This window comes from Euleptes europaea, chromosome 13 (assembly GCF_029931775.1).
Source record: "Euleptes europaea isolate rEulEur1 chromosome 13, rEulEur1.hap1, whole genome shotgun sequence".
Lineage (NCBI taxonomy): Eukaryota > Metazoa > Chordata > Lepidosauria > Squamata > Sphaerodactylidae > Euleptes > Euleptes europaea.
In genome coordinates, this window is record NC_079324.1 from 35,637,949 (window position 1) to 35,665,111 (window position 27,163).

The window sequence follows — 27,163 nt, forward strand, 5'->3', positions numbered from 1 at the left end:
CGCTGCAGGATGCGCGTGCGCGACCCTCTGCGAGGGAGGTCAGTTGCGAGCATGCGCAATACGCCACGACGCGTCCGCCCGCGCGCGTCCTGTCTGTCTCCCTCTTCCTCGAGGCGGCGCTGTAGGGGGGGGAAGGAGGGGGAGGGAAAGAGCGGGCGAGCGCGCGAGGCTCGGCCGACGAGGAGCATGCGCAGTGCGTCTCGGCCAGTCGGCCGGGCGTTCTCTCCCGCTCAGTGCGGCGCTTCTTGGCCGCCCGCTGTGAGTTGAGTGGTTTCAGCGGCGTGAGGGGAAGGGGGCTTCCTCTCCCCCTCCCTCGGGCGGCCGAAGATGGCGGAGACCGGCGGTGCCTCGACGCCGTCCCTGAAGGGGCTGCGGGAACAGATGGGTGAGAGACGGAGCTCTGGGCTGGCCGCTTCCCTGTCACGTCTCCCGTCCCCTCAGGGCAAGGCCAAGGGCACGGCACCCCCCCCCATTTCTCCCCTGTAGATAAAGTTTCGGTTTCCTCCGTCCTGTTATTATCCGCCCCCCCTATTTTGCCTAAAGTGCTTCTCCATTAAATCCATCCACCACTCCTTCTGCTGGCCCATTCTCTCCCTCTCATGCCAGTTTTGCCCGTTGTATTAATTTGTGTTCCCCACTCCTCTTTTCTTCCTGCCTCCAGTTATAGTCTTAAGTAGATCCCCCAATCCGGTTTTATCGTAGGCCGTTACTTATGATCACTTTGGGTTCTTTTTCCATAATATTCCCCCCTCCCCCCCACCCCCCTCCCAGGTTGATCCAGGCTTTTCCCCGACCTCCCCTTATTTTAATTTTGTGTTGCCTTTTACCCCGCCCACTTTTCCTCATCGTTTCTGCCTCCGGTTCATCCGCACTGTCTGTCTCTTCACCTCTCCCCACTAATTTCTGGGTTCTGCTCCTCATTTCTAGGGTACTCCACCATCAGCTTTCCCCTTATATACATTTTTGTGCCTCCCTGTGGTTTCATTTGCTTTCCATCTTCTGGGCGTGGAGTAGGGGGTCGCTGTGGGTGCGGAGGGGAGACAGTTGAGAATTTCCTGCATGGTGCAGGGGTTTGGACTAGATGACCCTGGTGGTCCCTTCCAACTGATGCTGAGTGGGCCCTACCCCAGTTCTTGATTCATGCATCCCCTCTGTTTAACCTTCCTAAATCTTCCTTGCTTCCAGCCTTTTCCTTCTCTCATTTGAAATGGGTGTTTTGTTTGTTTTTAAACCAGTTTCTTTTGGACAACATATGAATGTATATTTCTCTCTCTTCTCCCCATGGATTTTGAAACAAACTCAGCAATTCCAGTGTGTGTGTGTGTGTGTATGCAATGTCAGGCTGGGTTTCCTGCTGATTTCCCTTTCTGCTGCAGTTAGAGGGGGCTAAATGACGATGTACACATCACCACCACCCCATTCACCTCCACTGTGCAGATCATCCATCCTGTGCTTCCTCCTTCTGAGGTTTGGTTTCCTTAGAAAACTACAGCTTTGTGCTGGGGTTTAGTTACTGGTGGTGCTTCCAATTTTTATACCAGTGTGGGGTTTCCTGATAGGCTCCCCACTGACTTGCTGGAGTCTCTCAACTTCTCATTACCACAACATTCAAAAACCGGATGGGTGAACATTTTAATCTTCCAGGACATTCAGTTGCTGATTTAAGAGTAGCAGTTCTCTTATAAAGGGATTTCAAAGGGAGATTAGAAAGAGAGACTGCTGTGGATATTGTGTATTTGGATTTCCAAAAAGCTTTTGATGAAGTCCCCCACCAAAGACTGCTAAGCAAACTTCATAGTCACGGGATAAGAGGACAAGTCCTCTTATGGATTGAGAGCTGGCTGAAAAATAGGAAGCAGAGAGTAGGAATCAATGGTCAGTTCTCACAATGGCGGGATGTGAGCAGTGGGGTGCCTCAGGGATCTGTGTTGGGTCCCATGCTTTTCAACCTGTTCATCAATGACCTGGAGTTGGGGTTAATCAGTGAAGTAGCCAAGTTTGCAGATGACACCAAATTCTTTAGGGTGGTTAAAACAAAATCGGACTGTGAAGAGCTCCAGAAGGATCTCTGCATACTGGAAGAATGGGCATTAAAATGGCAAATGAGATTCAATGTGAGTAAGTGTAAAGTGATGCATATTGGGACAAAAAAATCCCAACTTCACATATACACTGATGGGATCTGTGCTGGCAGCGACAGACCAAGAAAGGGATCTTGGGGTGGTAGTGGATAGCTCAATGAAGATGTCAACCCAGTGTGCGGCTGCTGTAAAAAAGGCAAATTCCGTGCTGGCTATAATTAGACGAGGAATAGAGAATAAAACTGCTGATATCATACTGCCCTTGTACAAATCTATGGTGAGACCACACTTGGAATACTGTGTACAGTTCTGGTCACCACACCTAAAAAGATATTACAGAGCTTGAGAAGGTGCAGAAAAGAGCAACCAAAATTTTTAAGGGACTAGAGCAACTGTCCAATGGGGAGCGGTTAAGACGCTTAGGGCTGTTTAGCTTGGAAAGAAGGCGGCTGAGGGGAGACATGATAGAGGTCTATAAAATTATGCATAGTTTTGAGAAAGTGAACAGGGAGAAGTTTTTCTCCTTCTCCCGTAATGCTAGAACATGGGTTCATCTGCTAAAGCTGGATGGTGAGAGATTCAAAACCGATAAAAGGAAGTATTTTTTCACACAACGCATAGTTAAATTGTGGAACTCCTTGCCCCAGGATGTGGTGATGGCTGCCAGCTTGGAAGGCTTTAAGAGGGGAGTGGACATATTCATGGAGGAAAGGGGTATTCATGGCTGTTAGTTAGAATGGATATTAGTCATGCTGCATACCTATTCTCTCTAGTATCAGAGGAGCATGCCTATTATTTTGGGTGCGGTGGAACACAGGCGGGATGCTGCTGCTGCACTAGTCTTGTTTGTGGCTTCCTGGAGGCACCTGGTTGGCCATTGTGTGAACAGACTGCTGGACTTGATGGGCCTTGGTCTGATCCAGCAGGGCCTTTCTTATGTTCTTATGTTCTTAACTAATAATGAAGCGCAAGACAATGCATTCTCCTGGACTGAATAGGGGACTGGGATTCTTACCTCATTACCAATGCTGATTTCTCCATGTCTACTATCCCTCTGCATATCACACCTGATCCAATCACACCTGCTAATGTCATTTACCTGGTATTGATATTTACATGCTATTGCCATTGGGTGTGTGAATTCACTCTTCTCTACTTAAGGATAGATGGACTCACACTCTAGCTATATCTGAAGAAGTGAGTTGTGATTCATGAAAGGTCATACCCTGCCGGAAATTTTGTTAGTGTTAGTCTTGAACGTGCTACTGGACTCTTGCTCTTTTCTACTGCTACAGACAAGACTAACCCATCGTGATCTATCTCTCATTACTTGTGTTCTTGATCTGTCATCTCAAATTACGTTGTATGACAACTCAGCTATATTACTTCGAGAAAAATAATGTCCACCTAAACTTCTACTTTCTGATCAGATTATGAATACTGCTTTGGTAGCTTGGTTGCTTTGTCAGTTTGCTCACAAAACAGGATATAAAAGGCTGAAGCAGTTAATGTTATATTTTGCATCCTAACAATATTGTGTATTGTGACCACACTGCTTTACAATTGCATTTATTCTTAGCAGTATTGATGTAGTTTATTCTTCTCTTTTAAAATAACAGAATAGGGAGCTCAGGCTAGGAGAAGGGATTAGTTTGTAGTTAAAATGCAACTTTCATTCATGGCTGTCACTCAAACCCAGTTCTTCTCTTTAAACATAGCATTACAGATGAACAATTATAGCATCTTGGACATCTTATTTATGATTTGTTCCTGCCCTGTGCAAAATCAGATGCTCCATTTTGTTTATGATCCCTTTATTGTTAATGTATTTAGAATAATAAATGATCATTTAGAACTACAGTTTTGATGTGTCACTAGGCCACAATAGCTTGAATTGTTCCAGTTTAGCAGAACATATGAATTAGAGCAAAGGAAGACTTGTGCTTTCAGGCCTGTAAGCCTAATTAAAACACAAATTCCAGCTAATCAACAGCACATTTCTTTCAATATGTAAACAGGTAGGTCTAGTTTCTTTTAGGAGCCTGGATGCAAATAGTGGAATATTTAGCATGATCTAGCAAATATTTTTCATTTTTGTTGCTGCCTAGGCCTTCTCTTTTACTCCCCCTGTATTTAAAGGTAGGGCTTGTAAAATATACCTGACTGAGATGTAATTTCTTCATTTTCAATCCATCCACAGCCAGCCTTGATGATAGTAGCTGATAAGATTGCTAATGTGAATGTGCTACTTTGATTTTTGTAGGATGATTCTGATACTGGCTATTGCCTGTTCAGGTTCTTTGTCTCTCCCCTGAATCAGCAATATAGCGAAATTGATACATGGGTTGTCAGTTCCACAACTGAGTGGCCAAATTGTGAGTACAGCAGAAAAGCTGACAAGTATTCTATCCCTGGTCTCCACCTTTATCAGTAGATGAGCCAGGCAAGAGAATGACTAGCAGGAGAGCAAAAATATTTAAGAGTTTCCCTTGACTTTTTAACAAATGTTTGGCTGTCTGTTTTATCGCCCTGGGGAAAAAGGCATAAGTAAGTTACTGGCCCACACTCTTGTTCTTGCTGGTCCACTTGCACATACCACTTAGGAATGGCATATTGGCACTCCGGTACTTGGAAAGAACCAACTCTCTTTTATTCCTTATTTGAAAAAGTTTACCTGGATGCAGTTTTTACGTGTATGTGCGGGGGGCAGGTGGAGGTAGGGGAACATTATACTGCTGAGCCTCCATGCAGATAGAGCCTGTGTGGTATAGTGATAAAAGTGTCTCATCAGCATCTGGGAGACCCAGGTTTGAATCCCCACTCTGCCATGGAAACTTGTTGAGTGACCTTGGGCCAGTCACATCTTAGTCTAATGTACCTCAGAGGGGTTTTGTGCTGATAAAATGGAGGAGAGCAGACCGATAAAAGCTGCTTTGGGTCCCAGTTGGGGGAGAAACGTGGGATATAAATGAATTAAATAGATAGGGCCAAAGGCAGTGGGTGCAGTTCAATAAGATGTTCTTTATTCTCAGTTACAGGGCCAGCCAGTTACTATTATTGGCAGCCCTTAGAGAGTCAGTCTTGTCAAGAGCCGGGAGCAGCATCAGTGATATAATTCATGGTACCATGCAGGGGGGCTGTAGCAAGGGCTGCCCAGGTGGAGTTTGGGGCATCCTATAGTGCCTGAAGCAGAAGGGATAACATTGAGGTGGCAGGGGGGCCACCCTAATTCGGGACATAGCCCAAAGGGCAGGCAACCAGACACCACCATGTCAAAAAACAATTTGGGACTACAGTTCCAATTTCACAGTTTGCCATAGGCAACTAGGCAGGAGGCTGCTTACAAGCTCTTGTTACCTTCACAAACTCTTGTGGAGAGGTGATACTTTTTCACTCACATGTAGTTGATGCAAACTGTTTAGTTGTGAAGAATGTTTTGATAGGTCACAATTCCCCCACCCAGCAGTGACATCTGGTTTATGTAGGAGGCAAAATGGGTAGTAGAATAGTCAAGCAAGAAACCTCAATTGCGGGTGGAGGGAAAATCCCATTTTCTGCTGCTGTGTGACCGCTGGAGGGGACTAGGAGTGAAAAACGCTGGTCATGCTTTCTGCCCCAAGCCCCCCTTCCATGATAGCCAGTTGCAGTAGGGGTCTAAGAGCAGAAAAACACAGGTCATAGATTCTGCTCCACCTCCCCACCCCCACTATGACCAGCTGATGGAGGGGGCTAGAAGCAGAAAGCACATAGGATTATTTTTTTTGCTGTTTATGTTACACTGTCTGTGGAAGATCAGATATCACTTTTCTGATTCCACCGCTTTTGTAATTTTGGGGGGTTCTCCCAGGTTTGTAGAAGAATCTCTCCAATCCTTACAGGGCCCATCTTTGTGATTTAAAAAACATCCAAGCATGGAGGAGTACTAAAAAGTGGTATCCTGTTCTGTCATGTCCTGTTCACTGTGGCGCATTCTATTCTATTGTCCCATTCCCTACCCAACCAGACTCTAGGAGGTTCTTTTACTACAAGTTACTAAGAAACAGGTGGTTGTCATCCTACTTTTGTGAAATCTTGCTTTCCCTGTTTGTTTGACATAGTTGTGTGTTGTAGTATTTTGGGGCTTGTGCTGGGCTGTAACAGTTTGCTTGAGTTGATGTAGTATTGTTTATACAAAGCACCACCCATATTGTTTGGTTTGATGACCTCACCATGTAGTTTGTCTTTTACATTTTTATGCCATCCTTCTTTCAAGGAGCTCATAGCAGCATCTGTGGTTATCTCCTTCTCCATTTTATTTTATCCATGCAATAATTTTGTAAAGATTAGGTTGAGGGAGGTTCTGGCTCAAGGTCATTTCGTCAGTTTCATGGCTGAGTTGGAATTGATTGGTTTATTTAGTCAATTTCTATCCTGCTGTGCTTCCAGATAGATCAGGGGTGGTTTATGTGGCTCTCTTCTCCATCTTATGCTCACAACAACCCCATGAGGTAGGTTAAGCTGAGAGAGAATGACTGGGCCCAGTTATCTCAGCAAGAGCTGATGTTATGTTTTTGCGCTTGCATTGAGGTGTTCCCTGCAGCCACGTGGCAGCTGCAGAAAACTGATTCTTTAAAAAACCACAAAAAAAGGAGCACCTGAATGGGCTCAGAACAGTGCCATGGAGGGTGGGGAGAAGTGCTCCTGCCTTCCCTCCCAAGCCATTTTCTCAAGTGAAAACCGAGTGGAGATGAGTTATTTTGCCAATTTTTTCTGCTCCGTGTCCACAAATTCTCCACTTGGAGCAGAAAAATCAGAGAGATCCTTTTCCCTACACAGGGTTTTCATTTGAGGAAAACTGCTTGGAGGGCAGGCTGGAGCCTCTTCTTCCCCTGTAGTGCCATTCCAAACCCATTCAGGCTACTTTTCTTTTCTTCTTTTAAAGAAACAGTTTCCCACAGCTGTTGTGTTCTCTGCAGCCACACTTCAATGCATTTGTTAAATTTTTGCACTTGTATACATCCAGTTTCATGACAAAGAGGGGATTTGAACCTGGGACTCCCAGGTCCTAGTCCATCACTCCAACCACAATACCACACCAGTGATTTGGTTTGATCGTTAGACTAGGACCAGCGAGACCTAGGTTCAAATCCCTTCTTTGCCATGAAACCCAGATCTCTTCGATCCTAGTCTGACAGTCTAAACCACTACAGCACATTAGCTGCTTGTTCACTTTAGGTGTGTAGTATACTTGCAGGTAAAAACCTTTCATTAATGCAAATAATTTGTTTTAATAGAAATTAACTGTTTGCTTCTGACTAACCGGGTCTGGCCATTTCTGGCCTAGCAATCTTTTCTAGGTAGTGTAGTGGTTGAGAGTGGCGGAGTCTAATCTGGAGAACCAGGTTTGATTCCCCACTTCTCAACATGAAGTCTGCTGGGTGACCTTGGGCCAGTCACAGTTGTCTCAGAAATCTCTCAGGCCATGGCAAACCGCCTTTGAACATCTCTTGCCTTGAAAACCCTACCTATGGGGTTACCATAAGTCAGTTGTGATGACAGCACTTTCCACCACCAATCTTTACTACTTAGTGCAACAGTGCATTTTGAGATAATTAGAAATGAATATGTACCTGGAAATGTCTTTTCCAAATTACCACAACATGGTTTCAAGGTCTACCTGTGCTGCTGCTACTAATAAATTTGCATTTTCACCTGAATTTCATGTTCATTCTGATTCTAATACAGTACTGAGTAAATGCTTTTTTTGCATGCTAAAAAGGCCATCCATTACTGTCAAGTCATGAGGCCTTATAAGAGAGGCTGAGAAGATCCTCCTACTGTTGAACCACCAAATATAGCACAATAGGTGGTGAGAGTCAAAGGTATCAAATATTTAGAAGTCACAGGATTCTGCAGGGTAGCTGTATAATTATATCTCTCAAGAACCCTAATTTCCTAATGGGGCAGAGTGGGAAATGCAGCTTTTTAAAAAACTGAAGATAACTGCCTTTGCTTTTGATTTTGAAAATAGTAAGGTAATAACTGTGTTTGGATATACTCCTGTATCTTCTTTTGTAACGAAGTCTTGTTGCTGTGATTCCAAAAAAATGGTGTAGGTTGCTGTTCTCTTTACAATGAAGCACTGTCAAAGATTGGTTCTTGTAGGTTATCCGGGCTGTGTGACCGTGGTCTTGGTATTTTCTTTCCTGACTGTCAAAGATGGTTACTTGTGCATTCCATTTCTTGTTCCTGTAATACAGAAACTGGCCTTTTGGTAGGTAGTACAGTCATCTGTCCTTTGTTCATAGCTATTGTGTTTAATTCATGTGTGTCTGGCTAAATCTGTACATTTCATTGCCAACTCTTTTTACAAATCCATTACTTTGTCCTACAAATGTGGAAGGTTCTGTTGTAAAGAGAAGTATTTTGCCCCCAATTTTTTCTTTGGAACAATAGAAGTAGTTTGTCATTGCTGAGAACTAGTTGCAGTGTCCTATTAACACTGGTTCAGTTGGAGTGCTTGGAACTAATGCTGTATCTTCCTGTAGCAAGTAAATGCCTGTAGTACATAACAGCAGACTGCTCTTGGAAAACTGAATCTCTCCAGGATCAGATGAGCATGCCTATTACATTAGGTGCTTTGGAACACAGGGAAGGCAATTCTGCTGCAGTTGTCTTGTTTGTGGGCTTCCTAGAGGCACCAGGTTGGCCACTGTGTGAACAGATTGCTGGACTTGATGGACCTTGGTCTGATCCAGCATGGCCTTTCTTATGTTCTTATGAATCTGACAGAGATAAAGGCACTTCCTATGGATAGTACTGGTAATAGAACAAGGATAATTGTTAGCATGAATACTGCAAGCTAAAGCTATGCACTTACCCAACCACTGTGGTCCTCTTCTGAGGCCCTTCTTTGGGTGCTCCTACCTTCTGAGATTATGTGGGTGGCAACTCCAGAAGAGGGTTCTCTCAGTTGTGGCATCAAAACTCTTGAACTCTTTCCCTGGGGGAGATACATCTGTTCCCTTCTGTTGCCATCTTCCACTCGTGGGTGAAGACTCTTTTGTCTGGCATTCCCTCAGTGATACCTGCTTCCTTCCTTATGTTTGAATTTATATTTTGTATATGTGTATTTTAGCTTTGGTTTTAATTGGTTTAATTATGTGTTTTGTTCCGTTTTTAGAATAAAATTTTATTAAATATGTTTTTAGTCTGTTATTTTCTTGGTAGCCCTGATGAGTGCAGGAAGGCAGGGTATAAGTGTTGTAAATAAATAAAAATAACAAATGCATGAGGAATTAGGAGGATTGGGAGTGAAAATGTAAAACCATGGTGTTTCCACTTGCGTGGCTCATAATAGAAGCATTATTTTCTCTTTAGGGAAGAGATTCAAGTTGTGATTTCAGAGCTTGACTGGAGTCCTCTGTGATTTGCCATACTATTGTTTAAAGAGGTGGGGGACCCCTGGTGTATTTGACAATAGTATGCCTGCTTACTTGAGGATAAACAACACATAAAAGGGGGGAATTCACCAGAAGGGAAGAAACTTTCCTCACATGATGGGGGAGGGAGGAGGAAGAAAAAGAGGAAGCTAGTTCACTTCCTTCTGTTGACTATAGTGAAGGAGAAACAAAGAATTGTGTAAAGGAGGACATCATTTCTATCCACAGTGAGAGGAGAGACCATGAAAAGAGGAAAGAATAAATATATTGTTATATAAAACAATATATATGCATAACATGAAGCAAGTTACAAGGTCTTATGTTTTCCATGAGTGTCCTTGTCTTCACTACCGAAGTGTGTCTTCTTGGCTGAGGATCATAAAATTGAGTAAAGGAAACCATTCTAAACCAGCCTAATTTGAAGTAATTCCTGTAATATTCACGCTGTTCAAATGGATCTTAGTCTGTCCCAGAGATTGCATCCTTTGCTACTCAGGATTCATGGAAAATGTATGCCGGGAGAGTCTGCCTAGTTTGTCTGTAGAGTTCTACTGTGTCGTTGCAAATCCCTTTCATGCCATGATGCAGTTGAAGAGCAGCACTTGTGAATAGAGGCGTCCAGAATCACTGCACTTTATAGCATTGGGAGAAGTGGAGTGACTGGTTTGTGGGGTTTGTTGGTGGAGTTAAAGAAGTTTGTTCAGGTCAGGCGCTGCTATCATACATTATTGTTACAGCAACATACAATAATATCCAGTTAGTATCTCATTGCTTATGCATTGCACGTTTAAAATCTGTTGCAGATGTTTGGCATCTTTTACAAAGAAATCAGTAGCATAGTACCTGGCTGATTATACCCAGAGTGCTTAAACTAGAAGCGATGAAAGAGCTGCCTGGCCCAATTGCGTATAAATTCCAATTTTCAAATGGAGATCCCTCTACTGGCCTAGTCTTGTGTGTCTTGTTTTTTTTAGATTGCCAACCCAAAGGCAGTGAGCCTATTTATATTAGTGTGATTGTTTTGGGAGATACAGCTGGAAATCTGAATGTAAATATAGCACTTTTTTAAAAAAGCACATACTTATAAGAACATAACAAAGGCCATGCTGGATCAGACCAAGGTCCATCAAGTCCAACAGACTGTTCACACAGTGGCCAACCATGGGAAAAATAGAAATATATGCAATACTTTGCTATCAGACCTAAACGTTTACTGATTTAACAACATAAAATGCTTAATACAGTATATTCAATTGTACTTTTATGAAATTTGAAAGTATAAATACCTTTGTTTTCCATAAGATAAACGGCAAGTATATTCAATATTTGAGAAAGAATTGCAGACTGGTGCATCCTGTGCTACCATAGCACGTGTATCTTTTAACTTCTGCCATCTGATAGGGGGGAAAGTTGAAGGTAGAAAACAACTTCTGTAGTAAAGTGAATTTATTATTTGGACAAAAACTTTCTCAGAGTCACATGGGCAGGACTACCAGCATGTTTGGATATTAAGCTAAACTGTATAACGTTTAAAACTCTTTAATAATGTAATCATAAAACACATTATAGCACATTGTTACCAATTTTTTAAAAATTAAACATGAACAGTCCTCAAAATGCGGTATGTATCTTGCTCCCAAATTTCCCATTTTTTCCCTATTGGAAAAATCATTTGTAAACTTGAGAAGGTCCTTAGACTTTTCATACTATACATCTAGAGTGAGTGAAATGCTTTGTAAGACAACATAGTTCATAGGAGGTATTTTCAGTGCTCCATTAAATGTCCTGTTTCTGTTGGAAAAATTGAAAAAGTCTTTAGACTTTTTGATGTTAGACATTTTGAGTGTGAAAACCCTTGTGTTAAACACATTTCACTAATTCTGAAAGAGAATTTAGGTCATAGGGGTGTTTTTCTGCCTTCCCCCAAATTTTTCAGTTTTTCTATTGGAAAAATTGAGGGGGGGAAGTCTTCAGGAAAAAACACACACACACACAGTTGTTTCCTGATTTTTTTCTAGGTTTTTCTCTAACCTTGACTGTGGAAAAAGACTTTATGCAAATACTGTGAATTTAACAACATTTTCAAAGGCAGCATGTGCATATATATCCTGCAGGCGTCACGAGTATTGTCTTGCAGAGCTACTGTTACAGCCAAATAAACCATGTTGTTGATTCCTCTGGAAACTCTGCTTTTTGCTATGCCTTTCGCTGTACTTTTTGGAGTACAAGGACTATAGAACTTTGCCTCACGGCAAATATACTTGGCATTGTCTACAGCGGTATGGAATGAACCACTGGGAACTGTATTATGTTTTTAAAGAAATGGTTCCAGTATTCTGTAAACACTGCTCTGTTGTTTTTTCATTAGCATCATGAAAATGTTATGCTAATAAAAATTATATAAATTGCATATGAAAAGAAAGAACAGGTAGATACTTTGAGTCAAGTTTTAAAGTTTTCAGGAGGCTGCATTTTAGACCTGTGATGAGTGAAATCATTGGACATGCTGCTTTCTTGGGGTGTACATTTTCAGAGTAGCAGGTGGTGTTAATTTGATTTCCTTAAATCAATTGCTTGCAGGTGTCTACACCTGTCTCTCTCTTGAATGGAAGATATGTCCATTATCTGCCTTTTAAACATTAAAATACAATTTGAAAATCATCATATTTGGGCCTGTATTTTGAAATAGAATATGAAGGCCTTTTCTGATCATTATAATGTGACACTTTTAACTGGTGGGATATTCAGTGTGTTGGCTTTGCAAGGAAATATTTTATCCATGCCATAATGTGCTCAGTGAGTGTTCCAGTTTTGAATGTTTCTATTGTACTAAACAGAAGTGTATGTTATGTCAGATTCCAGAAAAATAGGGGCATACCTTTTTCTCACCGCCCAATGATTTGGAAAAAATATTTTTCCATTAGTCAGAATAGCTATTACAGTAGTCATTCTTATTATTTCACCAAAAGAAGTCACAGTAGCATGTCTAGTAGGCATTGAGAAAGACTTTTGTTTACAGTGCAGCATGGAATTAATTCAAGACAGGGTGACAGCTGTGGGTGACAGTTTAGTGTTGCTGAATGAGTGCTGTAACCTGCATTTACCATTGACTTCAGACAGGATTAAGTACTTTGAGGTGATTGTTCTTGTGCCTTAGGGAGGATTGTTTCTGTGACAGTTCAAGTTGTCATGGTGAGCAGAAATGCCCTTCCTTCCTGCCTTGCATCAGACACTCCAGAATTAGAGGGCAACCTAAAATCAGCAAGAAGGAAACTGGAAAACTGGTTTTCTGTTCAGAATATATTGATCATAAAACATAATTTCAGTAGATTGGTAAAGTGAATTTCCCCCCGTAATCACTTCTAGGAAGCATGTAGGTGTAATGGTCACTCCCATGAAGCAGATAGATGGAATGACCATCTTTATACCTCAGTATTGCATTTGTGAAATGGGACCTGCTTCCCACAACAGATTATTGCAAGGGTGAATAAGAAGGAGACATTATCTTCCTAGAGCTCATGGAGGATAGGGTAGTGTTGGATAATGAAAAGGCAAAGTTAAGACACATGGCTTTGAGCAGCTTCCACAGACTGAAGAGAATGACTGAACATAATGAGCCTGCTGGATCAGACCAGTGGTCCATCTAGTTGCCCTGGAGGGCCAAACAAACAGGCCATTGAGTCCCTTCCCTGCTGCTACCTCCCAGGACTTGAATTCAGTGATTGGCTACCTCTGTATATGGAGGCTGCCTCCGGTCTAGTGGGATTCATAAAGAGCTGATTGAAAACCCTTCCCCATAGAAGATCTTTCCTCCTCTTCTTCAAATCATCCCTCCCAGAATCATTAACTTTTATTATTTTATTTTATTATTTTAACCTAGCTTTGATTTTTATTCAGAGCTGGTATTGTATCGAAATAAAACTTGATTGATTGTATATGGAGGCTCCCTTCAGTCACCTTCTCTAGTAGCCATTGATGGACATATCCTCCATGAATCTCCCCTTTTAAAGCTGTTTGCATCACTACCTCCACTGCCAGTGAGTTCCACAGTTTAATTACACATCAAGTAAAGAAGGATTTCCTTTTGACTGCCTTGAAGTACTTCCCAGCTATTTCATTGTGTGTCCCCAAGTTGTATTATGGGAGTGGAAGACAATGTTCCCTCTAACCACTATGTCCACCCTATACATAATTTTACAAGCCTCTATCTCATGTCTTCCTGTAGCTGTCTTTTTGTGCACGGAAAATTCCCAGACACTCTAACCTTTCCTCATAGGAAAGGTACTCCAACCCCATAATCATATTGGTGGCCTTCTTCTGTACTTTTTCTCCAGCTTTGCAATATCCTTTTTGAGATACAGCAACCAGAACTGCACAAAATACTTCAAGTAAGACTTCACCATAGCTTTAAGGGTGTTACAATATTTGCTGTTTTATTTTTAATCCCTTTCCTGATAATTCCTGGCTTGCCTTTTTCACCGCTGCTGCACACTGAGTTGACATTTTCATCTAGCTTTCCACTACAATCCCAAGATCTTTCAGTCTCAGCCAGCTCAGACACCATCAGCACGTATTCAAAATAAATATTTTGTTTGTTCCAATAAGCATCAACTTACACTTACCCACATTAGACTTCATTTGCCTCATTGCTTCCCAGAGATCGTCCTTTAGGTCTTCACAATCCATCTTGGTTTTCACCATCCTGTATAATTTGGGGTTATCTGCTTACTTGCCTACTACAGTGCTCACCCCCAATTTCAAATAATTAATACCACTGCGAGAACTGTCTGTTTATTACTTCTGCTTCCTGCCATTTAACCAGCTTTTAATCCATAAGAGGACCCATCATCTTATCCATGTTTGCTAAGCTTACGCAGGAATCTTTGGTGGGTTATTTTGTCAAAAACCTTTTAGAAGTTCAAGCATATGATGGCTATTGGATCACCCTTTTCCACGTGCAATATGTGGGTCAGTGGGATGAATAGAAATGTCATTGCAGGTGAAGGTATTTGGTTAAGCATTGGTGAGTAATATTGCTGAGTTCTGAATGGCCAAACATCAGGGTTTTCAAACAGTTCTTTTTAGTCAGATGTCTCAGTTCAAGCAAAGAGTGATTTAAGCCAGCCAAGTAGAACAAACAGAAGAACAGTGGCTTCTCTACCAACTTCAGCTTCCATTCTGGCTATGAAAAAAGTGATGAAATGAGGCAGAATGGAGTCAAAGTAGATACCCATAATTTACCTTTAAAATGTAACATAATGCTGTGCTAATCCACACACTTAAACCTGGCCACCATGAATCAGTTCAACTAAAGGCACATGCAGGAGCAGGGCTTTTGCCGGCCTCCAGATGTCTAGTTACATGGAGTTTAGGTTGGATTTTGGAAATTGCAGTGAGGTGCATGAAGACTTATACTAGGATCAAGCACTAGCAAGTTTCCCACAAAATATGCAATACTGAAATTGATATATTTTAGTTGTAACTGTGTTTGAAATATTACTTACAGTTGCTGCAGCCCAAGCATTAGCTGAAGAAAGAAGAAACCAAAGTGGTGTTAGTCCAGTTAGTCCAGTCCCACCCTCAATACCTATAAAAACAGCAACAAAGCCAGGTAAAATCTTTGCTTGTGATAACAATTTCTATTCTGTGATCTTTTTGGTGGTTCTTTGCACCTGTTCAGTCTTGAATTCATTCATTGCTGGTCTTCTATAAGAGAGAGAGAACACAAAGCAGGTTTATTTGCCTTAGAAATTATTGTTTGCATATTCTCATTAGTATATTTTGATGTTAGTCAAGGGTCGGTTTATTATTTATGGAGGGCAGCCCATTGCAAATACTATGGGCCAATTCAGATGTAATGCCAAATCAGGTATTGCATGAAAGAGTTTTATACACTAACCTCATGCACTTTCTCCTCCCCTCAGTCATGGTGATTCCTTCCTGGTTGCGAGGCAAGATATTGTTTGTTCTTTGATGAATGTTAGTTTGGTGTAAGTGAGCTAGCGTGGTGTAGTGGTTAAGAGCAGCGGACTCTAAACTGGAGAACCAGGTTCGATTCCCCACTCCTCCACATGAAACCTGCAGGGTGACTTTGGGCCAGTCGCAGTTCTTTCAGAACTCTCTCAGCCATGCAGAGGCAGGGAATGACAAACCGCCTCTGAACATCTCTTGCCTTGAAAACCCTATGCGGTCACTATAAGTCAGCTGTGACTTGATGGCACTTTCCACCAACAGTTTGGTGTAATGGCAAAGTCAACCCACCTGTCATGTATCAAGGTCATGCTCTGGTGTGGCTATTCATTCCCATGTTGCAACAAATCCATGTGTGTGAAAGAGAGAGAGTGTGTGGTCTATTTTTTTTAAAGAATTTGTGAGAATTGATCATTTGGTTTCTCTGAAAATCTCAGATTTGTAAAAGATTGTTTTTTCTATCCTCTGCAGTGATAGATGGCTCCATCTTGAGATCAGAAGAGAGGCAAAGACTAGCCAGGGAGCGTAGAGAAGAACAAGAGAAGCAGTATGGTATGGTTATATTTAATTATGTTTTAAAGAAATATTAATGATTGTGGTACAAGGCAAAGCCAGTTTTGTATATATATAGGAGCCGTCTGGTGACAACTATTAAATGTAGACTGTAAAGTAAAAACACATGTTTCTGACCATTACCAAATACAGAGGAAAATCTTTAAAACTTGGAGGAAATGCAGTATTAGAGGCATAGGCGTGAAGACAGACATTAAACTTTAGGACAGTGATACTAAGTGGCTCGGGAGCCTCATGTGGCTCTGTGACATACCACCTGTGGCTCTTCTGAGGACTGTTCCTCAGTGTGGCACCCATCCCATGATCCAGGAAAGTGGACAAGGCCATTGTTCTAGTGAGGCCTGTGATTAGCAGGTAGTTTTCATCTTGAAACAGCCACTGCCACCTGAAGGATTAGAGGATGACTAAGCTATGAGCCCCCCCCCCCCCGAGTTGTGGGCCTAGTGCCGAGGATTAGAAGGGCCCATCTTCTTCTACAAACCACCCACACTTCTTTGCACTGTGCGCTCTCATCCCAGCACCTGGGCAGCTCCCAGGGAGAGAGCAAGCTGGCCAAAGTGGGGTGGTGGTGGGTTTGCTCCCCTTTCTCCATGGCTAGCTTTTCCTCCTTTGGACACCTATGAAAAGGGCACAAATTCAGCAGTGGCATGGGAAGACAACCCCATATGTTTAGAGGTACTCTGGTAATTTAAAAGTTTGTAGTTACATAGTTAACATGTTACATTTTGTATGTGTGTTTGGGGTGATGCGCAGGGTACACAGTAATTATGTGATTCTTTTGGTTAGTAATATTTGCAAATGTGGCCCTCTGTGAGCTGTAGAGTGAGTACCAGTGCTTTAGGATATTTGTGTAGCCCTGTACCTGTGACATATATATGTGTACAAGGTAACCATTCATAGACCGGGTGGGTGGGAGCAAGCCTGCTAACACTGTACCCTCTCTCATTCCTCCAAATATAGGAGAGGAAGGGGCCTTGTATGCTCATTTGTGAAGGGGTGTGTGGGCTTGTTCCTGTTCCTCCTCTGTACACGTTGGCCCTCTTCATAGATACGTTGTGTGCACAGGTCTTCTGTGTTCACCTTAGACAGCTAAATTGCGGTTAGGAGGATCTTTGAACAGCTGTAAGATTTCAGTTCTTTTTCGTGACTTCTCTGCAGTCCCACATGGGACTGCACAGAAGACCACTAGGTAAACAACAGTTACAGATAAGTGCAACTCTGTTTTTCATCTGCGTGGCTTCTGTGCAGTCCCACATGGGACTATGCATGCACACTGGCCTGTGCACGTGTGCAGTCCCATGTGTGTCTGCACAGAAGACCACTAGATGTACAACAGTTACAGGTAAGTACAGCTTTGTTTTTCCCTCATGTACCATTCTGTCTAAGGTTGCCATGTACAAACTTTCAGATTTCAGCAACATATTTTGCAAGCTGTGCTCATTAAATTCTTCTGTCGCTATCTGAAAAGTCTTGGTTAAACAGTACACCAACACATTCTCAAGAATGCCATTGTGAAATTGGCAACACATGAGCAGTTAGTTCTGTGTGTGTGGCACAGGTCAAAAAAGCATTGAGTTACTCTTAAGTAGGAAAAGAGTTAAGCCCTTTTCAAGCTTTCAAATTTTAGGTTTGTTTTCTTTCCCTTACTCTCTCTCTCTCTGGTTACATAGCAAGCAGTATGGGAGGGGGCACTAGTATAGCATAAAGCTGAACATGGAACAAACAGACATAAGGAACCTGGGCTACTTGTGCAGTCATGGCTGGGCCAGAGCTTGACACCTGCTATGCAAGGCTTGATTGCTCAAACCATGAGTACACTGGAGAGGCAAATAGGTACCTGCGCTATTTCTCTGTTAATGTCTGGATGATGAAACTCTGTGTTAGGGTGCCAGAGTACTTTGTATGGGAGCTGTTTCACCATCGCTCGAGCCCCACTTGCTTATTTGTGACCCTCTAAAAATGCTCCAGGAAAACAGCCTAGAAATGTGTCTGGCACACTTGAGACCTTGCTCCTCAGTGAAACAGTGAGTGAAATTTTCTTCTGCTGGGAAAACCCTACTCGTGCTTGTTCTCTGGGAGCAGAAACACTGTTGTGGAAGTTGCAAGAGAAAGTCTTACAATGCTTCAAGCATATCTGGTGTGCTTCTTCCATCTACCTACAACTTGACTTTCAAGCTAGATTGAGTCCTGGTTGGAAGATCATGGACAGCATGGGCACGTCGGCATGGCCTATGACATTTGGTTTCTCTCCCTCTCTGATTTTCTTTGAGGAAGGGACTCTAGAAAGTGTTGAGAAATGGGCAGGGGAGATAATGGCTATGCAAAGCATTGCGGGCTGTTATTGAAGCCAAGTGGTCTTAAGGTCTACTAAGAAATGTAAAATCTGTCTGTTTTGAGATCTTGATATGTGCAGGTCAACATGATTTACTTCTCAGTTGTGTGACAAACCATAATAGTTAGGGGTGTTTAATGTTTCTATAATGTTGTTGAAATACTCAGCTGCCAAAGAAACACAAATACTTGAAAAAGAAAAGAAAGCAAAGCTCCAGTATGAAAAGCAAATAGAAGAGAAACAGAAAAGACTGAAAGAGCAGAAGCAGAAAGAGCAACAAAGAAGAGCAGCCGTAGAAGAAAAGAGAAAACAAAAGATTGAGGAAGAGAAGGTACAGTGCAACTAGTTTCCCAGTTAAGGCATAGAGTGTCTGCCTTTTCAACGCCAATAATGCTTAAACATTCATTGTGGTGGTTTGTTTTGCTTTGAGGCTGCCATATTTTAGAAATGGTAATCTCTTTTTTTCCTAGGCTGCTCTGTTTTCAACAATGCAGTATGACTCTGCAGCTCCATAGTCTTTATTTTCTGGAATACTGAGCTCTGTACATTCCCCTCTCTTTGTTACTTCCTCCACTGGCATTTTCTCCTGCCTGGCTTGTTCTATGGGTCTTTCATTTCTGGTCCTTAGAGATTTGTTAAGAGATGGATTGACTCAATAAAGAAAGCCACAGCCTTCAATTTGCAAGATCTGAGCAAGGCTGTCAAAGATAGGACATTTTGGAGGACTTTCATTCATAGGGTCGCCATGAGTCGGAAGCGACTTGACGGCACTTAACACACACACAGAGATTTGTTATGCTATGCCTTGTCCTCCCCACTACAGCTTTCTTGGATGTCCTTTGTGATATATTCTGGGTTTTTTTAATATATATATATATATGTATATCCTTAGCTTATTTTGATGTATGTACAACTTTCAGTTAAGCAAGTAAGGTATATTCTTCTCTTCCTTTCTTTTTTAATTGGTCCCTTTCCACTTGTGGGGTGTTAGCTTCCACTGTCATAAATAATTGGATCCCAAATGTGTTCAGTCAGTGAACAAACTGTCTGAGGACTTACACTCTTAGAAAATTACCATTATCTTCTGTTAGGTGACCAAATTTTTCCTTTTACACTGACAAGTTTCCTTATAATGAATAATTTAATTTACAGAAATGCAGTTCTTGAACTGTTTCCTCTGGTGTAAAAAATGAATACTACAAATAGGTTAGAGAAATCAGTTGGGGGCTACATGCAGACCACTGATATGCTTCTATAGGTTGCCATATTTAAAATGAGAAAGGGCCCTTATGCTTTCATAAAACTAAGAAACAAAGAATTTGGAAGCATGTAAAGACATGGGCACATTGTAACATGTAGCATCTGGCTGTTCTTCCTGCATCTCATAGGTGTCCAGTGTTGCTATAGTGTAGAATCAGTTCAAAACTTTGCTTGGTAATTTTGAGTATTTTATAACCATGTACATGCCAACAATACCACCCCAAATCCCTGTTTAAAGAAGATGTGCCGCTATGTGTTACCAGTGCCAGAAGTTACACAAAAAAAGCAGTATGAGCTTGCTAATCCATCAGGCCTCTAGCTGCAGAATAGCCAACAAGTACAAGTTAAAGCTAATCCCATTTATTAACTAGATTCTTACTAATCCGTGTCTGCAGTCTTCATGGGTTGCCTTTTGAATTCTAATTAGCGTGATAATGTAAAAACAGGCCTATTGTTAATAGTAATCTCCTCAGGGAAGAGATTCTCCACTTGTTTTCCACAGAACAATGTGTTTAGCAGCAATCAAAGCTATTGTAGCCTAACTCCCGAGATTGTTTGATTAACAGGAGCATTATGAAGCAGTGGTGCATCGTACTTTGGAGCGGAGCCAGCGACTGGAAACCAGACAGAAGAGATGGTCTTGGGGCGGCTCTGTAACAGATTCTGATGGCAAGACGGGTAGGTGACATGCAGAAAAATCGCACACATTGTAGGGTATAAACATGCAAAATAGTTTACATTTACAGGTTAAAATAGCAATTTCTGGAGATGAACCATAGCTTTCCCATTAACATTTTATTGATTCGATGGTTGGATATGTGGGAACAAGGGGAACTGGAATCAATGTTGAAAGCAGATCTGAACCAACCCAGACATGACTTCAATGATGCATTGAATTGTTCTTGGATTTCAAGTGAAGGTTGATGCCTAATTCTTTAATCAAGGAAGGGGAGCTATGCTTTTGATATATGAAGTTTATTATTGTGTTAATTTTTTCACTTGAATTTTCCGGTACCTGTTTTATCATTATGATTTTAGTCTACAAACTTCCTTCCACAGAGCCACCGACTACAGCTGAAGGTGGGTCCTGTGATACTAATATGCCAGCCTGCTCGCTTTTATTTCAACTAACAATTGTATTGGTGTTCCTTATTTTAATAGCTAAAGTTAAGCAGTGTTATTCTTTGTGCAGAATTGCATTGCTTAGGTGCCTGGGGGTAAATCTCTACAGAACCTCCCAATCAGCTGGTAGTTGCTTGTCTGTTATCTTTTTTAAATCCTCGAGATTAATGGGACCTTCTTCCTCACTATTGTTTTGCATGAACTGAATGCAAATTTAGATATGGCTCCTTGAACCTGACAATTGTTACAACGTGGATGTGATGCACCTGCGTCAATAAAAACCTAATCAGCCCATCCTTGATTTCTATAGAGTGAATTGGATGTCTTGAGTGTCACTTTATTTTATTTACATTATTTATAGTCCGCCTTTCTCACTGGGACTCAAGGCTGATTACACAGAGTGAGTCAGTACAATCAACAGGATGGGACATTCAATAAAAAATGAAATCGGATTTGGGCTGTAGAACCAACCAGAAATCTAAAAAACAGAATCGAAGCAAAGCATAGGTGTTAACATGACACATAAAATGATGCAAGATTACATAGCAGGATCCAATTTACAGCAAACTATATACAGTAGTGTAAACCACAGTCCCCAATCATTTATCCAAGTAACTTTGTGAATCATTTGTACAGTGCTACCCTATTGCCCGCATAAAAAGCCCTCTTGAATAATTCAATTTTGCATAGTTGGTAGAAAGCCAGGAGAGTGGGAGCCTCCCTGACCTCCTCAGGCAGGCCATTCCACAAGGTGGGGGCCACAACAGAGAAGGCGTGTTTACGAGCTGTTGTTGATCTTGCCCATTTGCAGGCTGGTAACTGCAGAAGGCTCTGTTCAGATGAGCAAAGCTATTGTGGTGGAGGGTAGGGGGAGAGATATGAGGGTCCAAGGCCATGAAGGGCTTTATATGTGATAGCTGAATGATTTAAATTGAGCCCAGTAACTAATGGGCAGCCGGTGAGTAATAAATGTGCTCTATCGAGTCCCCCATAATAGCCAAGCTGCAGCATTCTGCAACGGCTGGAGCTTCCGAATTGATTTTGAGGGAGACCAATGTCCAGTGCATTACAGTAGTCCAGTCTTGATGTCATCATGGCATGGATCCAGGTGGCCGGATCAGCTGTATCGAGGAGGTAGGCTGAGATGGAAAAATGCCTTTTTTGCAACTGCATTAACTTGCTTCTCCAGCAATCATGTTGGATCGAGTATAACCCCAAGGCTCTTAACTGAGTTGGCAAGGGTCAGCTGAACCCCATCGAATGTAAAGAGCATAAAATCCCTCAAGACCTCTGCCTTGCCAACCAGCATTACTTCTCTCTTTCCAGGATTTAGTTTCAATTTGTTCATTGTTAGCCATTTAACCACAGCAGCCAGACAGCTATTTAGGACCTTGTCATGACCCTTAATCCTATGAAAACTGCAGTCATCTGCCTCTTAACTATGTTTAAGGGTTCAAAAATGTTTAGGGTGAACAGAAATGGGAGGATGGTTTCTGAAGTGGCTCTTGGGTTCCTGTAATGTTTCAGAAAGATTCAATTCACATGTTATTTACCCATGATTTTTAGGCATGGGAGTCACTCTTAAGAGTGCGTGCATATCTTCTAAATGTAATGAGAAACATTGCAAGCAGACCATGGAAATTCAGTATATAGAACATCCAGCTTTGGTGGGGAGGGGGTAGTTAAGCAACTGGAGTGGTGGCATGCCATTTTTACTATTCAGTCTCAATATTTTTTTGAGTGTGGCTTTACTTACTAACAAGTTAACAGCTTTGCCCTCAGTGTGTTTGCACTGTTAGCTAGTACGTATTAAATCGTGTTGCTGTGCAGAATTTGAGATTTCTGCGTCATTGTCTGCAGCTTGCTTATGTAAGTGGCTAACAGCATTTTCATTGATACATTTTCCAAACACATCATTAAAATTAAGCGCTTTTACATCTTGAGAAGACCCCAGTTAAAATTACTTCTCCAAAATGAAATGCTTCAACATGTAGAACTACTCTTAGAGTTTACTTTCATATGTCTGAGTTTTCAGCCAAAGAATCTCTGTTGGGAACTGGAAAAGGTATGCAAAATCATTTGTGTCCTGAACCTGTATTCAATGGCAAATTCATTTTTGGCATGTTTTTTTTTTGCCTTGAGCTAACAGTTGACAACTTGGCCAGGAAGATATTCTTCAGTTTCCTCTTCTGCTGCGTACTTCTTAATAATCAAAGTGTTTCATGTACACTAATCTTTATGACAGCTCTGTAAGCTAGGCCAGTATAATTATTTCCATATTGAAGTTTGGGAACTGAAGCTGAGATTGTTGCTCACCTTAGGCCTTCTAGCAAATTTGTAGCAAAGGAGAGATTTGAATCAGAGGCCCTCTAGATCACAGCTTATTCTCTTAATCACTGTGATGACCTGTATCCAAGCACATTCCACGAACTGGAAGGGCACTAAAGTTTTCTAAAGGGCAATTTCTGTGGATACCTCTCTCCACAATATTGTTCAAGAGAACCTGTTGACCCCTGGGAGCAATATTTTGGAGGTTCAGTGGGCTGTAGCAGGAGGAAGGAATCTTCAGAAATTGCTGCCCGCTCTTAACCTAAATATGCCTTTACATTTTTTTTCTTAACTGCATGGGTGGATATAGGCCCATTAACCCAAACATGGGCACATCATCTAATTCCATCATCAAGTTATCAACCTATAAGTAGAAAATATTTGTGGTATGTTAAATTTGCTTTAAAATGTATGTTGATATTCTTGAATGTATACGAGGTATAGAGTACAAAAGTACGTGGCCACTGTTGGTGGCTTGGCTATTGCGTTTTTGTCGATATTCTTGAATGGCCAGATGGATAAATCAGAAGAAATCAAGTTTGATTTTGAAAGCCATATCATACATAAATACTTGTATTTGTATAGCATTTTTGTAAACCTTTTAGATGCTGACTACATAGTAATGTGATTTTGCATGCCTGAAGTTTTCAGTGTTGTTTTTTTTCTCTTGTGAGTCAAAGTTTAATCATAAATCTGTGGGGGAAATAGCTTCCAGGAAGAGCTTCAGGGAAGTTCGAAATGACTATTTGGTGCCAAAAGTTAAAATGACAATTTCTTTTTCTTTTTTTATATAAATATTTTATTTAAAAAATTTTTAAAAATTATATCATAAATCAAAACAAAAATTAAAAATTAAACAAAGAATAAAAATAAACAATACATAAAGGTACATACAAATTATTAAAGAAAAAAATTCATACTATCTTATACTTACAATATTCAAAGTACCCTAAAAACCCACAATTTCTTTCTTCAGCCAGCAAACGTTCTACTTCTTCAGCAAACCTCAAGCATGCAGAAATCAGTAAACGGCTCTCATCTTCAGCAGCACTTCTTAATTCTCCAAGCAAGAGTAAGTTTGTGCTTGTTAAGAAGTTTAATTTGGCTTTTCCTTCTTTATCATGTTTTCCTGATATTTGGTCCTAAATGTATTTCACCCATTCTGTTATCCAGTGAACTGTGCAGTTCTCCACCCATGGTTGCTGAATGTGATGTCTGTTAGAACAGAAGAGCCATGGTAAACATTTCACAGTCCCTCTACTAAGTTCTGGGATTGAGGAATCCAAATCATGACAAATGATTTTCTGCACAACTTTTCTTAGCTACCTTTTTAGGATTTGCATGCTTTCAATCATACCCATTTCACTTGATCCACAATTAGTCAATTTTCTAAAACATGATAATGAGGTTTTTCTTCTTCTTTAAGCAGTATTTGAATTCTTGAGGTGCATGGGGATATCTTAGTGCATATTGGACTAAGTTGATGTGTGTTTGAAAGAGGCAGTAAAGTGGAGCACATATTCATAACATGCAGTATGCCTCTGTTGAGTGTTCCGTCCATGGTCTTGCTGTGACGTAATAGGTTTTAACTCAGAAGAACTGGATTACCTCAGGTATTTACAGCGGAACTGGATTACCTCAGGTATTAGGAAGATAGAAACTCAACTACCTCTGATCACTATCACTTAAAACTATATTTGGCTTTTCTTAATAAATCAGTTAAAATGCTTGGACCTTCTAAAGGGTGTGCATATAAGAGCATTTGATCATGCAGCCCACCCCCAGATATCTAAAATGGCACCATATAGACATTTTTATTACCTCTAGGTCACTTAGTTAAATAATTTTAAAAATTAAATAATATTTTGCAATTCACAGGGTGGGGGGCAAAAAACAATTTTGTGGCACCTTAAAAAATAACAGTTATTGTGCAGAAGTTTTTTGAGCCAGAGGCCACTTTGTCAGGTGCTTGAAGTGTATTTTTCACATGCAGTTGAGTTATCATTCCTTGAATTCAGTAAGTGAAGAAACTGCAACTTTCATATAATGAAAGAGATATGATTCTGGTAAAAATTTCTAGAGGAAAGCATTTTAAAAGTTTTCACATGTTCTGAAATCTCTGCATAAGCATTAGGAAAAAAGTGTCTGAATGTGCGTGTATTTGCTCACGCTGCTCTTTCTGCACTTGTAGTAATTGCCTGGAGTCAGGCAGCCCATTCCTGAGGGGGAGGAATGAGCCATTGGCTGGAGGCAGTGCAGCCGTGCCACCTCCAAAGGAGGATCCTCCCCCCACTGAAGCCAAAACCTTGCCCTTACCTGTAAGCCCTGTGGAACTGTTCCATAGTGTTCCACGGGGCTACACCACCTAAAAAGGTGGCATAACTGCAGGTAATGGCAAAGGGGGTGTTCCCGGCCTGAAGGGGAAGCTGCCTAAAGGCGGCTTTGCCCCCAGAACACCCCGGGAATGCCCCCTGGGACAACGGTGGCAAGCTGAGCCGGTGTCCCAGGGCTGTGGGGAGGCTGGCATAAGCGCCCCAATGCTGGCATCTCTGCCACTCTTGACAGCACAAATGGCCTGGGCGCTGGCACAGGCCCTTCACCTAAGGGCCTGATGCTCACCTAAGCATTTTCGCCCTTCCAACTCAGCAATGGGCTATAAGTATTCTTGAAAAGCCTTAAAAACATATTGATGCGTACTGTTCACATCAGATGGAAGGTGAATACAAAGACTGCCATTTGAGAAAATAATTTGTGTAATGGAGATCTTCTGGTTGAAAAGTAACTGTTCTCTGAATTAATCAAAGTTGTATTTTCATTTTTCTAGATACATGGGGTTTGATATGGATTGTATCTAAATCAGACAAACTGATTATCTTCTGTAAATCATAATCCTCGGGTGGATTGCATTAAGGCATGCATTCTTGATCAGGGCTTGATTTTTTTCCTTACAGGCACCACTAAAAGAAGTGCTTCATTAAACAGACTGAATAACAAAGTTCCTCTGAATTCTGAGCAGCCAGTGTCCAAAGATTTACAGATGGAACAGAAAGGTGCAGCAGGCAAACTTTTAAATACAGCTAGACAAGTGGGAATATTTGTTGCTGATGAAAACTGCTTTTTAAAAAAAGAATGAAACGTACCAATAAGCGTGTTTAATCTGAACGATGTTACCATTACTATATTCATTGTCCATTTGGGCTCAATCTGCTGAATTCTCCTTACAGGTCCCATGAATAGGAATTCATTTCAGTGGGGGGTTTTAAAACGATTTGCATCCTTTTAAAAATTCTTAGGCCCTCAAAGTGGTTTACAGCACTTCAAAATATACTTTATCTCCCTCTGCTATGGCCATTTCCAGTAGGCCTTGACTATTAGCCTGTAGCCCACCCCTCACACACCATTATCCTTTTCACATGTATTCATTGCAAACACACATTAAAGTCTAAGCTCATTGAAAACTGAGTCCATGACTGTTTATCCAAAATCACTGAGCCTGCTTTTCTATCTAAAAGAATGAACTGGGAGCAAAAATAAATGACTTTTGAAGTAACATAAATAGGGCATGAATGTATTACTGCTCAAATTATGAATATTTGGACTATATTAGAATTTTAGTACTATAAAGACTAATTAGTTTCAGACAATTGTGTTAAATTATTACAGCAGCTCATGCATGTGTTCAGAAAACTAGGAAGGTGGAGAATTATTTTAAACAAATGACTTAAATTTCTTAATGATTTGAATCGCGTTGATTTAAAATCAGTCTCCCCTGTAACTATATACAGTGATTTTCTGGTGTTTCACATCGAATTTGTTTTCTTTCAATATCTTCGAAAGCAGGGATGTGGCCTTGATTAAACGTTCCTGGTTAAAAGATGTTTCTGATAGTCCCTTGCAGTTGTACAACTTGGTACGTGAACTGCATGAACGTATTTTGAAAATATCCCTTGTGTTTGGTATTTAGGAGCAATGGAAAAGAAGAGGAGCTCATCCTTGAATAGAATGGGCAATAAACTTCAGTCTTCACCAGGTTTAGAAAATATGCAAAAGGAAGAAAAAGCAGGTGGATAATGGTT

At 41.2% G+C, this 27,163-nt stretch overlaps 1 protein-coding gene across 1 annotated transcript in view; it reads left to right on the plus strand.

Annotated features, from left to right (window-relative positions):
* Nucleotides 1–309: 309 nt before the first annotated feature.
* MAP7D3 (MAP7 domain containing 3) overlaps nt 310–27,163 on the plus strand; it is a 47,682-nt gene continuing 20,828 nt past the window's right edge. The window contains exons 1-8 of the mRNA XM_056859943.1: nt 310–385; nt 15,009–15,113; nt 15,944–16,024; nt 18,545–18,708; nt 20,204–20,315; nt 24,064–24,159; nt 26,039–26,137; nt 27,052–27,150. Coding sequence (XP_056715921.1) covers nt 328–385; nt 15,009–15,113; nt 15,944–16,024; nt 18,545–18,708; nt 20,204–20,315; nt 24,064–24,159; nt 26,039–26,137; nt 27,052–27,150 — 814 coding nt within the window. The 5' untranslated portion in view covers nt 310–327. The remainder of the gene's footprint in view (nt 386–15,008; nt 15,114–15,943; nt 16,025–18,544; nt 18,709–20,203; nt 20,316–24,063; nt 24,160–26,038; nt 26,138–27,051; nt 27,151–27,163) is intronic.